We start from the raw sequence: 14,267 nt of genomic DNA, 5'->3' as shown, positions 1-14,267 counted from the left end.
GGCAGTGTGTTTTTGCCTAAGGCCTCTACGCTGTTACTCTGTTCTTAAGAAGGTTTTCGTCAGTTACGATTTAAAGAAGATTAAGGTAGAAGTATGTTTTGAACTCTTAAGAAAACTGGACAAGTAGTAGCAGGTGTTTTTGTATGTGAATGGTCTCATGAGGCATTACGATCATCAGACCAAGCAGGAGAGAAACTTAAATAATCTCTTCTGGTCCTGAGTTTAGAAAGAGGTATCAGTATTCTGTTTTTCCTGATACAACAACTCATCTAGAAACAGAACTAGAAGAGCATCGAATAAATGCTTCACATTTTTCTAGTGTCTCTTTGCAGAAAATTAGTAATATGCATATTTAAATATAGTGTATTTTTGATCTGCATTCAATTTTAGAAACCTATTACCTCTACCTGTGTGAACATGTAAACACAGTGTGTCCCACCTCATGTATGATATTCTTCAAGGCCTCTCTTCATGGTCATGTTTGTACCCTCTGATTAGCAATGCCGATAGTTATGTTATGTATTTGTTTCTTTTTGTCAAATGTTATCCTTAACACAAGTCCAGAACTGTGAATAATTATTTTTAACCACATTTTATGCACCTACCATTTGCTGGATCTTTTGCAGCAAATCCTTTATGAATCAGATTACTCCCCCCCCACCCTCTTGTAGTGTAGGGTTTCAGTTTTTAGCTGGTCTTGACTAATAGTCCCAAAACAATGTGCAGAGGTAGAGGCATGCATGAAGAATAAAAAGATTGTGTGAATTTAATATACACCTTAAAAAAGAAATATCTTTGTCTCATTTCCTTCCCCTGGTCTTTTATCTTTACGGTCAATAATCAATCTGTAGTATCTATATCTGGCATGATTATATGTAGCAGAATTACTCTGCTCCCAAAGGATTCCTATAAACTAGGATTCCTATAAACATTCAAATGTGTGTTTGTGTCAGTTGATCATTCTAATACATAAAACACTATAAATCTTTTAAATTGAGAAAATAATAGTTATCTTCAATATTGTTTTATAGAGTGAGCCATCAGAAATAGTCTATGTTGAGAATCTGCTCAAAACTTTCATAGGAAAAGCTCAACTACTTATATCTGAATAGCCTTGTTATTACAAAATTAGTGTCTACATATTATGAAAAAGATGTTTAGATTATTTTGAGGGATCATACCTTTTAATAAAACACAGAGAATTTACTCTCTTCCCATGGTGATGACATAATCACATTCAGTATTCGCAAGACAGAGATGCTTAGTTGTACTTTATTGCCACATGTCAACATGATTGTGATGAGGTATAATTATTTTCATTGTTGACTGAAACACAATTCCAATGTTTCTCTCTTTCAAAATTGTCTCTTTTTCAGTATGAAACTTGACCTGCAATCATTGCAGATGCTTCGCTGTGCAGTAGTGGGAAGAGCATCTCATTTTCAATATAGTTCTCAAAACACTCTAAATTTTATGTTTTATACCTGTCTTTTTCCATCTTTCATCCACATTCCCATAGTGAGCAGATTCTGTTTTTGACATGCAGTGGTAGAGTGAGTAATTTTATTTTTAATAAGAAAATTTGGGGGAACTTCCAAATGACATCTGTACAGATATATTTTTAACTGCTCAAGACAGACTTCCGATGACCTTTCTCTTCTGTTCACATACACTTGGTAGGCTGAGTAGTCCTTGGGTACTTTGAAGATTGATACATCCTAGGCTTTGACAGCTGTAGAATTGGGTTGCTCTGCCAATTTCAGACTAGAAGTGCAATTTTATTTCAGATGATATTAGTAGAACCTAAGAACAAGTTTCAAGATTGTGCTATCAAGACTTAATAGTATGGAACATTTTATAAAAAGTTTGTGTGAATTTTTTTTTAAAATCCTTCAGAGCTTCTTAATCAGATGACAATAAATCATATTTTGATAATCAAAATAATATTTAATAGAATATTTATTCTAGCATTTTTGTTTCATTAAAACCCTTTAGATATTGTTCAGTAATTGTTTAGTAATTAATTCTGAAGATGATATTTTCCAACATATATATGTGGATATTAGGAAGTATTAGAACAAGATTCAACCTTGAAACATTCAAATAGTTTTTTTTTTTCATATTTTGAGTAGCTAAGTATCTCAAGAGAAGACAGTTCTATTTACTATTACTACCCCAGCCTTATCACTGACAGAGGCAATCCAGAGATATACAGTATAATCAGTAGTAGTGAATGCCAGCTAAAACTGGTGTGTTGCCATCTTTAATCTTTTTCATGTTTTGTTTTATTAAGGCTGATAAAGAATTTGTATGGTCTTTATGGAAACGTCTCCAGGTTGCAAACCCAGATGTTACTCAAGCAATCAGTTTGGTTGTGGAAAGGTAAGTAGGAGGATTTTTTTTTAACTATGCATTTCATGTTCCACTATATAAGTAAAGAAACTTTTAGCAGTGCTATTCCTGACATTAAGATGTATTCCCCTAAGATATATTCTAGATATCTGGAAATCGAAAGTAGCTAAGTAGAAAGCTATGTTTTCTAATAATTTATTCAAATGGCCAACACATTCTACTTGTTGGAGGATTGCAGTCTAAGCCATCCAGTTTAAAAAATCATAGTAAATTTAGTTCTACGGAAAAAAAACCAAATCTAGTAAGTTTTAGTGTAAATGGAAATAGAGATGTCAGTGTCAGTGAAATGACACTGCTTTCCTGGGTAGACTCCAGTGTTGGCAGAAAATTCTGCTGGTGTAGATTTTTCCTTGGCTATGTTCCACCTGTGAAGTGGAGGTTTATCAGGATTTGGCATAGATATTCATTCAAAGCCACATGGCTTTCTTAATTCAGCCATCCTATAACTCAGGGCTTTTCACCCATTGTACCACTTTTAGGATATGGCAACATCCGAGTACCACCAGTCACCTAGCAAGGTGTCAAAAACTTGATGACCAAAAAAAAATATTAAAAAAGTGATAAAGTACAGGTAGTCCTTGACTTACAACAGTTCGCTTAGTGACTGTTCGAAGTTACAATGGCACTGAAAAAAGTGCCCCCCAAGCCACAGCCGAGCAAGACAGCGCCCGGTGGCGCTCTTCCTCCTGTCCATGGTTTTCATTGTTGTGAGCATTTCTGTTGAGGATTGGCAGTGGGGGTGGGGTGGAGGGTGTTTGGTTTTTATTCCCCCCCGTCTGCTGGGTGGTTGTAGCAGGTTTTGGTCACTTCACATGACCCTGGGACACTGTGACCATCATAAATATGAATCAGTTGCCAAGCATCTGAATGTAAATCACAGGACCCTGGAGATGCTGCAACATTCCAGCTGATCGACGCTTCTTCTGGGCTCAGCAGAAGCGTCAGGATCAGTGCTGCTTTCCAGCTGATTGGTGCTTCTTCAGGGCTCAGCAGAAGCACCAGGATCAGTGCTGAGCTCCAGCTGGAGCCTGGCGCTGATCCTGGCGCTTCCACTGAGCCCTGACAGCCCCAAAGAAGCGCCGATCAGCTGGAAAGCAGCACTGATCCTGGCGCTTCCGCTGAGCCCTGACAGCCCTGCAGCTCCAGCCATCTCTTGCTCAGGCTTGTGCGGTGCTGCTACCGGTTCAGTTCATTCCTCTCCCCCACTACCACTTTTCTAGGATGGTCGCTTACCACCTGCCAGGTGCCAATGTACCACAGGTGGTACCCGTACCTCTGGTTGAAAAGTCCTGCTATAACTGTTCTAACTATGACAATTTCCACTCTGGGACTTGTTGTATCTTATTTCTCCCATGATGAAAAGAAAGAAGAAAGTCTGCCTTCTGTTTTCTCCTCTACCCAGAATTAAATTTTCAAACACTAGATATGGGTAATCATTCTGCAAGAACATCTTCAGGCTTTCTTTCTCTCCCTGCATGTACTTGGGACACAATTGGGACTATATTGTCTTGTTAGTTGATGCATATATGAATTAAAATTATACAAGGTAAGCAATAGTTCTACAAATACCTTTTAAGTTTATTTTTAAACTTATAAATAAATGATACATATCTTTACCCAAATAAACTTTGCTACATCTTGTAGGACAGGCAGATGTAATTGGGGAGAAAGAAATTTCCTCAAGTAACACCCCCCCCCCCCCCGCGTAGAGCTTTAAAGGTCCAAATCATCAGTATAGAAGTATTGAAGCTTGGTCACTGTTACTGTCACAAGGTAGGACTTAATAACATTCTCACTCATGTTTGGTCAACTTCATCTTTTTTTTTTAGAATAATTTTACTAAAATTTTACTTGCAACAATAAAAAAACTAATACAAACTAAAAACCAAAAAAGAAAAAAAAATAGAAGGTGCAGAAAAGAAAGAAAAGAAAAAAAATGGAAAAGAAAAAAAAGATTATAGTAAAGAAAAAAAAGAAATATATAAATATACATTACTTCCCTTCATTTGGAAATGTGAACAATGTGAGCAGACATTTTATCATGCCTAGAGAACCCCTAAAAAAGCTAAATAAGTTGGATTCAGATAGATACTTTGCTACACAGGAGTTTAAAACTTAATATTCAGTTGAAGCCAGAACTTTTCTGTTTAGGATTAATGGATAAACAGTTAATGGCGAAGCAAGTCTGAAGGCTTGAGCAAATTAGAGCAGGTCCTTTCTAAGTTTCTTCACCTGACCATTAAGGTATTGTGGACTCCCCTGTCTCTTGTCTAATCATTTCCTAGTATCATCTCTTCCCTTCTTCTCTCAAGGTTACTCTCACATACTTGAGAATGTATGTAGTAACATTACTATTTTCAACCGATTAATTTTTTTTTTGCTGAGACATCTATATTTTAATAAATGACTTATTCTTTAAGCAGTGCAGATATTTTATGTTATAACTTCCAATATAGCTTTGGGGAGATGGAGGCAGCCATAGATAAGATATTATTTAGTGACAGGAGACTTGGTTCTAGAGCTTATGCACAAGGAGGCATCTGCACATTTAAATCTGATGGCCAGCTTAGACTCAAAATTGTCTGAGACGGAGGAAGCTTCTCAGCATGGTCTGGAGAAATTCCAGCCTCAGGTTGAGCCTACCAATGAGGTACATGAGACTGACATGGCTGAGGTCCATTCGAGCCAGCCGGAGGCAGCACAAGATGAGAGGCTGGATCTAGGAATGTAATGATGTATGGGAATCACGCTGAGGGCTGCTTGATTGATCAGTCTGTTTGAGGTGATAGGGAGATTTGTAGTTTCAGACTTGCAAGTTTCTTTTAAAGTAGCCTTCTACTAAAGTAAAATTAGCTTATCTTGTTAGGTTTCTTGTCTAGTTTACTTGGGAGGGCTGACAGTGAGTTCCTTGTAGCTCTAGAGCACATAGGGCTGAGTACAGAGCAGAATCGGGGAGATTTGAATGGCTTCTTACATGGCAAGGATGTTCTCACCATTGAATGCCTGCATTCGGTGCAAACTGTATTTAAGAGCTCTTGCTGCTGGGTTCAGCTTTTCCATGAATGAACTTAACCATGAATATGTGCACTAATACTTTTTAAAAGTATTTCCTAAACGTAGTTCAGATAAGCCCATCTGGGGGTAAGCAGACCTCATTTTGTTTAAACCAAAATACCATGAAACCTGTGATATCTGTGGGCAGCACATTTTTCATAGTATTTTGGTTAAAAAATTGAGGATCTGCGCAACCTACATTTCCAAACAGTGGCCACCAGTCTCCTATTTGAAAATTGTTAAACAAATCAATTAAAAAATGGGAAACCATTTGGAGTAACCTGATATGTGCTAAAATGTTAAAACGTAGTGTGAATAGGTGGTTGCTTCAATTAGTTTTTTTTTTAAAAAAATCTTAATAACACAGCACAAATGCTCAAGACTGGAATTTTGTCATTGTCTTACTTTCTAGGGAAGGCAACAACATGGATCCCTAAGCTTATTGTCCAATTAATTTCCTAAATGTTCTATATAAAGTACCGTATATGTATGCTTTCTGTTGTATATCTCCTGCCTAGGAGAAATTTCTACTCCAAGCAGGTTTTAGGGAGGTCAGGTGAACAATAGATCAGTGTGCTGTTTTACAGTTTCTAGCATGTTCATACCTGTTCCCTTGACTTTGTCTTTTTTTAAATTTAAATTAGCCTTTGACACTATTCCTAGGGAAAGACTTTAATGGAAGTTGTTTCATTCTTTTTTAGATCAGTCTAATTATGATGTTGCAAAAAAATAATTATACAAGTTAGGTGTGGTAGCAGATATCTCAATCCAGAATGGTTACCACTTTAACCAAGATAAAATCCATCCCCTTAAACTGAATAATAGACAGCTGCCTGGGCTTCTCTATATTGATGTGACATAGCTACTCTCCTTCTAACCTGGATTGGCTTCAGAAGAAATCTACCAGCTCTTATGGATTATTGTAGTGAAAAGAGGCTTACAAATTATGTTGTTTCCCCAAGGATTGAGATACCACCAATATCAATGGAGATAATATCTTAGACTTAAATCTAAGATACTTAGATTTAATCTTCCAAGTATCTTGGTGTAGTATTCCAGTCCTTGGAAATCTGTGGGAACAAATTTAATCTACCGTATTTTTGATAAAGTTAATACCTGCAAAAAGGCCATATTGAGCTTCTTTCAAACCAAAGGTGGCAAGAACTGCTGCATAAAGCTAAATCTTTAAAGCTAAATTCATTTCTAAGATGTTGTTTGATTCCCACATATTGTATTTGGATACAAACATTTAACAAACTTAGATTTCGAAGAGTGCTGTTCAAAGTAGCTTGCTACGGTTGTTTAGAAACCACCTCAAAACAACTTGCGTGGCACACAGATCTAATAAATAATAATAATAAAATAAAATGATCCCCCTCGAATCCAGAATCTGTGTAGGCTGACTATTTCTGGCTCAACTTCCACTTCTCTGGCAATTTCCTTCTCTAGCAGTTGCCACAATTCTTTTTGATAAGTTTTCCTCTTCCTGGAAAACTATAATTCATGGCTTCTCAACTAAAGCCCTCCTAGCTAGGAGGTTAGCCACTAGCAGAGATGAAGTACAGTAGGTCCTTGATATTGGCAAAATATGAATAAGAAATATTTTATGCTAGGAAATGTTGTTTAATACTTGCCTCAACATACTGGAACTTTTTCTTTAGCTTCCTTTAATGTTTTCCCTCTTCAGTTTTGTACCCTTTTTGCAGAATGAACATGCAACTGCATTTCCAAGGAAACCCTAACCCACCTATTTGTCTGATGTCCTTTTTACAGCAACTTGTGCCTACCTTCATAAGTCCTTGCTAATAGCAATTTTGTTTGTTTTGAGAATAACTTAATTTGCTTCCTATTGTGGAGCTAGAACCAGTAATGTCTTCCTCAAGTAACCCCACCCCCACTTCTAGAGGCAATATTTCTTTCAGCTACTTTTGCTTTATGTAGGAAATTGCTCTTAATCTTTAGGATGCCACCCATATATAATTTAATGTACACTTCGTTAATCCATTGATCTCAAAAGTTTTGTAAGATTTTTAAATTAGTTTAGAATTCTATTAGTTTTTATATAAGTATTTTACTACTTGCATTTGTAGCATTATAATGAACTATATCTTTTCTTTGTATTGGTTTTATGATTTTTTTAGTTTGAACTTTGTAACTTTTGTATTGCACATGTGATGTTAAAGGAAATGAAGAGCAAAGAAGAAATATACCCCACTGGATATAATGCCTGGACTGATATATAGGTTGACAGTTAAAAACTCTGTCCCAGTAGTGTTCTTAATTGTTTATTACTGTAAATATGCAGAGCTAAGAAACTTTAAAGAGAAATATTTGATGAATACAGTCACTTAGTCTAATCATGATGTTAAATCAATTAATGCTGCAGTGCACTTTTATTAGCAGTACTTTTAAAGTATCTTTTTATCTGAGAGATTATAATTAAGGTGTGGTACTTGAGAATCTTTTGGGAAAATACACCTTTGTACTGGTTTGATGTCAGACTACTTAATATCACACAAAGGAAAGTAACTTTTCCTATTCAGAATACTTTTATGTTCCCAGACTGGGACTGAACTGCCCTAAAAATTTCAAAATGAAACAGAATCATTATTGATTGCGAGATATACAGAAGAGATCTCACTTTTCTGCATTCGTTGCTGAAGCTACATTTCAGGTACAAACAAAAAATATCTTTAGTGTGCAAATAAGAAAAGCCTTTGGGAATATGCTAAACCCGCTAGGTATTTTTAAACAAGCCACTATATATCCACGCTAGTATACTTTCCAACTACTTTAAATACTATTAATCTTTGAATTATGTAACAAACAGTATTCTATTTCTACCTCATTTGCCTTTGAAACTTTTTTCAACAGTTAAGCACAAATAAATATTTAATAATTAATTCTGAACACTTGTATGTAGCAATAAAAAACTTGAGACATTTCTGTAATATAAAAATTGCTTCTAGAAGACGAGACCTAACAACATACAGATTTGAAATTAACTTCACCAGTTGGGAAATCCTCTCTTTCAGATGTCTAAATCAACATGAGCCTGGGAGACAAAATCTCTATTCCAGCTATGGTAGATGTTTCTTAAAGAAAGTTTCCATTGCTAAATCTATGATTGGGCAGAGTAATAACTGCTAAGGCATAGACATTTTCAACTGTTCATATCACAGATCCCACCAATTACTCTATTAAAAAAACATTGAGCCACAAAATGGAAATAAAAAAAATCCCCTTTTCTGAGAAAATTAGATATTATAACTATGCAGTGTTTTAGAATAATTCAGAAAACATTTCAGATCATATGGAGGCATGAATATTTAATTAATTTATTTATATTTTATATTTCTAGAGTAGCAATCTCTCACAAGGAGGGGCCCTGTACAGTATAACTGACATATAAAACAGCATATAAATTAATGTTAGAATATTAAAATTCATTTCTGATTTAAAAATTTAAAATTATGAGATTATTACAATATAAAATTTCAAAGGAACAAAACAATTCCAAGATGGCCATTTAACATTGGCAGTTGCTTAATGGTCAGAGAAAGAAATTTAGAAAAGAACTGCCCTAATTGATCAGGCTTTAAAAAGAGACAGTGGTAAATTTGTACTTTCAGACTTGCAAAACTGATGTCAGCCCTCCCATGTAAACCAGACAGGAAACATCACCAGATGAGCTAATTCTATTTTATTGTAACAGAATCTTGCATGTCTGGAACTCTCACGCCATTTCTTTTCGCAGTCTGATCAATTAGGGCAGATCCTTCCTAAGTTCCTTTCTCTTATTAAAAAGAGAAATAGGACCAAGCTAAATTCTCCTTCTCTTGTGAGAAATGTACAAATGTATGCACAGTGTTTCAGGCAGACTGATAATATGGGGATGATGTGCTACAAATACCACAGAATCATTTGGGAAATGCGAATACAGTGTTACAAATTGCAAATTCTAATTGCAAATTCTAAAAAATAAATAGTTTCATATCCTGTCTAAGGCATGGCTAACGAATGGGCTAGTGCAGACATGTCAAACACAAGGCCCGGGGGCTGGATGCGGTCCGCGAAGTGGTTTCATGTGGCCCGTGAAGCCATCCTGGAAACAGTGAGGGAACGGCCCCCATGCCTTGGCCCTGGCCTGTTTTTCTCCCTCCCTCATCTCAAATATTTTCCCACCACTCTGTACGTAGAAAGGAAGGAAGGAAGGAAGGAAGGAAGGAAAGAAGGAGAGGGTCTGAGGGAACTCCTGCCTTAGTCCTGCCCTGCTGCCCTTTCACCTAACCCTAACCCTTGCCCCCTCCTCCTGGCCTATCCTGGGGGTCTCCCATCCTATTGCTAAGGAAGCTTTGGGTACAAAGCCGGGTCTCCTCCCATGGAGAGGGAATGGGCCTCCCTCTGACTTTGCCCTCGTATCCATCATGAGCAAACTGGGTAAGAAGAGCAAGCACAGCAACAACAGCCTTGAGGAGGAGGTAAGTGCAGCTGGGCGCCCCCTTGGGGAAGTGGGGCTGGTCTTGGTGCTGCGGGTGCTTGAGGTCCAGGCTGGGCATTTGACCTCTGCTGTCTAGGGCTCCTGGCAGCCCACACCACCATCCAGCCCCCCCGCATGGCCTGAGAGGAACAGTGAGGCTCCTCCATTGGACCATGCCTTGGCACTTGCCCTGGTCCCACCCCTTTCTGCCAGAGATCCTCAGATCTGTCCCACTCCTGGCCAGGCCCCCACAGGCCCCCTTGACACGAATGATGTAGAGCTGGCCACACTCACCCAGTAGGCCACACCACTCCATCCACGCCCACCCAGTAGGCTGCACCCACCCTGGCCACACCCACCCGGCCCTCCCGAGGGCAACCGCAATGCTGATTCGACTCTCAATGAAATTGAGTTTGACACCCCTGGGCTAGTGGTAGCTTTACATGTTTTTGTAGATCACGTTAAGGAGAATATAATATATCTTTCACTACTTCTAGATTGGCAAGGTGATGAAAGAGATAAAAAAGCTGGGCCCTTTTTGGGCAGAAGTGTACTTTTACCTTAGTATGGGTTGCTCCTCCCATTGACATGCATATAGATTGATGATAGTCTGTAGATTTCCTTCTTCCTATATAAACAGTTGCTCCCATTCCATCACAGAAAGAGAAAAGAACTCAATAACCTGTGTTATCATTTCAGATATATTTCTTTACCTAAACAGAAACAGAATGCCCACATATGAGCAAAAAAGCAGTGGAGCAGGAGTGACTTCCTACTTCCTGCCGACATCCCCTTTGAGTTTCCTTGTGGTTGCTGCTTGGTTGGTGAGGGAGCAAGAGTGTATACGGGGTTGCTGATCGGTAATGGTATGTGGAGGTGTGTGAGAAGTTTTACTTATATTGGGAAGGATTTGTGGGGATGTGCCAGAGATGCTGCCATAGATTTGGAAGGGCGTTTGGATGCACGAGAGGTGCTGTTTTGGTCGGATAGGGCACACTCAGACAGTGGTGCAAGTCACGAAGGGTGTGTATGGGTCACACAGGGACGTAAGAGGTGCCGTATGCACTGGGGTATGTGAGAAGTGCCACAGGTTGGGAAGGTGCCTGGGGATGCTTGGGAGTGTGCAAGATACATGAATTTATGTTTAATAAATAATAAATTCACCAAAGAAATAAATATATATATATCTGGAGAAGAACTAGACTTAGTAGACCATTATATATACCTTGATCAACGAATCTCAATGGAAGGTGATACAGTAAAGAAAATTGAACGGCATGTTAAATGCATTTGGCGGGCATTTGGCAACCTAAGCATAATTTTCAAGAACAGCCTCCTATGCCTGAAAAGATCAGTGTGTGTTGTCTGTTCTAACATATGTCAGCAAAACATGGACACTAACCTCACAGTCAATAAAAAGCTACAAGTGAGGTTGGCGCCAATCCTCCTAACTTTTCGTAAGAGCCTAAAGATGTGGCTTTGCCAGCCAGCTTGAGGCCCCGGTGGGTGAACAGCGCAATGGAGGTGGTTGATTGAGTAATAACAGATCTCAACTCCCCCCCCACTTTACCCCGCCCTCCCTGTGTGTCTTTGATTTTAATATTTTTTTTAACTTTTTATGTTTTAACTTATATGTAGCTGTAAGCCACCCAGAGCTACCCTATGGTAAGAGGAGCCGCCAATAAATTTGATAAGCAGACAAACAAATTTTCTCCCAAAAAACAGGGCAACATTTAATGTTAATTTAAAAAGCGACTAATTATTAAAAGTTTGGTAAAAGAGATACAGTTTTGCTTTCTTCCTAAACATTGGAAGAGAGTGGGAAATCACACTTCCCTGGTCCAGTGACCAAATAGGAGAAAGCGCTACGGTTTGGATATTAATTTAGCTGATTATCTTTTTCTCAATCTTACTCAATTTGAACCACTTTTTATATCTTTTGCTGAATACCAGCCTCATTAAACAATGCTTTTTCTTCTCAGATGCAGAAGGTATCTATGGTCCATGGTTATTGGTTGCCTAGCACAGACATGTCAAACTCGCGATGTCACGTGACATTGCACAACGTATTGGCACCGTTTTGCCATTGCCGGCAATGGGGTGGGCGCGGCTTCCGCGTGATGCGTCCGGCCTGCGGGCTGGCAGTTTGACATCCCTGGCCTAGTAGATCCAGTCTTGGAAGATGTACAGGGATTTCATACTCTTATGTATAGAATTCCTAATATTTCTACGTCTTCTTAATAATTGGATTTTTTCCTTGGTTAACTGGATTTTCATTTGTGTTTGAGATATTTATATCAACTAATAGCTATTGAAGTAGAATGGAGTGTTCCTTAATTATGAGGTGGAAAGATTTGAAGATGGTAAGATGCTCACTGAAATATTAGAAAAATAGCCTTAACAAAAAGTTGATAATGAAACACAAGTTTTTTTTCTACCAATAGCTTATACCATTAACATTTTTAAGCCGTTTATTTATTTACTTACTTATTTGTAATATTGTCTATATACTTCCTTCAGGTATGTGTGTTTCTAGGTATTCAAGAATTTTGTTTTCGTTTCATAGTAACTTATGAAAGATAGTTTGTAGTCAAGTTTAAGCACAAGGAAAAACCAAACAATCTCTTCAAACTACTCGGCATGCTGGATTTTCAGTATGTGAATAACTGCCTGTTTTGCAACTGAATGTTTATATTCATGAGCAGAAGATCTTTGTTAGTTTCAAATGTCCTATTCTCTAGGGAAGTTGGATTATGCCTAGTAAGGTCTAGAAACGATTTTTGGAAGACTGAGCGAAGAATGCAATTCGCTCTTTCTTTTTAGTTGTGGCTGAGTGTTATGTGAGCTGAACAAACTACTGCATCCTTTTGAGGCAGGAGAGGAGCAGAATACAATGACAGGACAGAATTTAAACTTTACATGAATTATTTCAGATCTTCTGGCAGCATATCAAGTGAATCTATTTGTATTAAATCATTTAGCAATGCTCATTGATTAGGTTGCTGTACATGGAGTAATTTAATCAATGAGAGTTTGTCATGTATCAAATTTCTTCTTCAGTTAATCAACATATATAGCACACTGTCATACAGACTGATTACCATATTGTCACTGGATTAAAATATGGGATTAAACTAGAGGACATGAATCTTAGTAAACCTAATAATAATAAATGCCTAGTTTTTTACTTTCCAAAATGTTGTATGTAAGTACATCTTAATATAGATTATAAAATATGTGTTTTGGTCACATCATATAGTCACTGCTTAGCATCCTGAATAGAGAAACATGGCATTGCATCTAAGGTCAAAGAATTGTGATAGTTCACAATTGATGAGCATTTAATACCCTGTTTCATTAAAAATTCTCAGAACATTGAACATAAGTCAACATTCCATGGAGAAGGAAATATTACGCAGCTTGTATGTGTTCATATCTGCATATCGGAGCACAAAATATTGACATGATAATTGCAGTCAAGCTTGACTGAACAGTGGCCTATGGGAATTCAGCTGGTGTTGTACCAACTGGATGGCTGCTCAGGACACAGTTTGAAATGCAAGGTGCAAGTTAGCATTTTATTCAGCACAAGCAGGCATCATTTAAAAATCCTTGGGGGAAACCCTGGTGATGTGCAGATGTTAAAACAGTCTGTTCTGAAGCACTGATATTTTGAACACTGTAAGAAACTTGCGTATTTTATATTGAAAAAGTGCTTTCCAAATTAAGAAGAAAATATGATGCTTAAAGAGTTCATGCTAGTAATTGTAACCATAATCTCTACAATATAAAACATGTGCATAGCTGTAAAACCATAATTTTAGACATTTGGCTTCTAAGTGTAAAAACACAACCAATTTTCTTCAATTAAGCCTCTTTGCTACTAAACATAAAACAATATGTGATGAAATATATAATGCAGAGCAAGTTTATAATTGTGTAACCAAATATTTTATTTTAATACAAAGTGAAAACACAATTTGTAGTCATCATATGTCTTTAAAACATTAACAGTATCAAAAGAAATGATATTTAGACACAAGTATATAAGTGTTTATGTGTGTGTACGGTATTTGTGTCTCAATGTCAGTTATATTTAATGATATTAGCAGTATCAATCTTTGCATTTTTAAAACATTTTTTATTTTTCAAATTCTTGCAATACTAAGATTTTTAAAGTAAAATTTTATGCTTAAGATTCATTAGCTGAGAAACTAGAGTATTTTGCTGTGACAGAAGATCTCCTATCATAGATATTTACAAGTGTGGAATGGGAGAATATAATTAGATCCTTTCATTTTAGAAAACACTAAATGAAACT

At 37.2% G+C, this 14,267-nt stretch overlaps 1 protein-coding gene across 1 annotated transcript in view; it reads left to right on the top strand.

Annotated features, from left to right (window-relative positions):
- Positions 1-2,293: 2,293 nt before the first annotated feature.
- Positions 2,294-14,267, top strand: part of CNTLN (centlein) — a gene marked incomplete at its 5' end in the record, with an annotated part of 158,722 nt that continues 146,748 nt past the window's right edge. The window contains one exon of the mRNA XM_015822430.1: positions 2,294-2,382. Within this exon, the coding sequence (XP_015677916.1) occupies positions 2,294-2,382 (89 nt within the window). The remainder of the gene's footprint in view (positions 2,383-14,267) is intronic.

The sequence above is a fragment of the Protobothrops mucrosquamatus genome, unplaced genomic scaffold, assembly GCF_001527695.2.
Source record: "Protobothrops mucrosquamatus isolate PMUCROS unplaced genomic scaffold, P.Mucros_1.0 scaffold1565, whole genome shotgun sequence".
Lineage (NCBI taxonomy): Eukaryota > Metazoa > Chordata > Lepidosauria > Squamata > Viperidae > Protobothrops > Protobothrops mucrosquamatus.
This window is presented reverse-complemented; position numbering and strand designations above follow the sequence as displayed.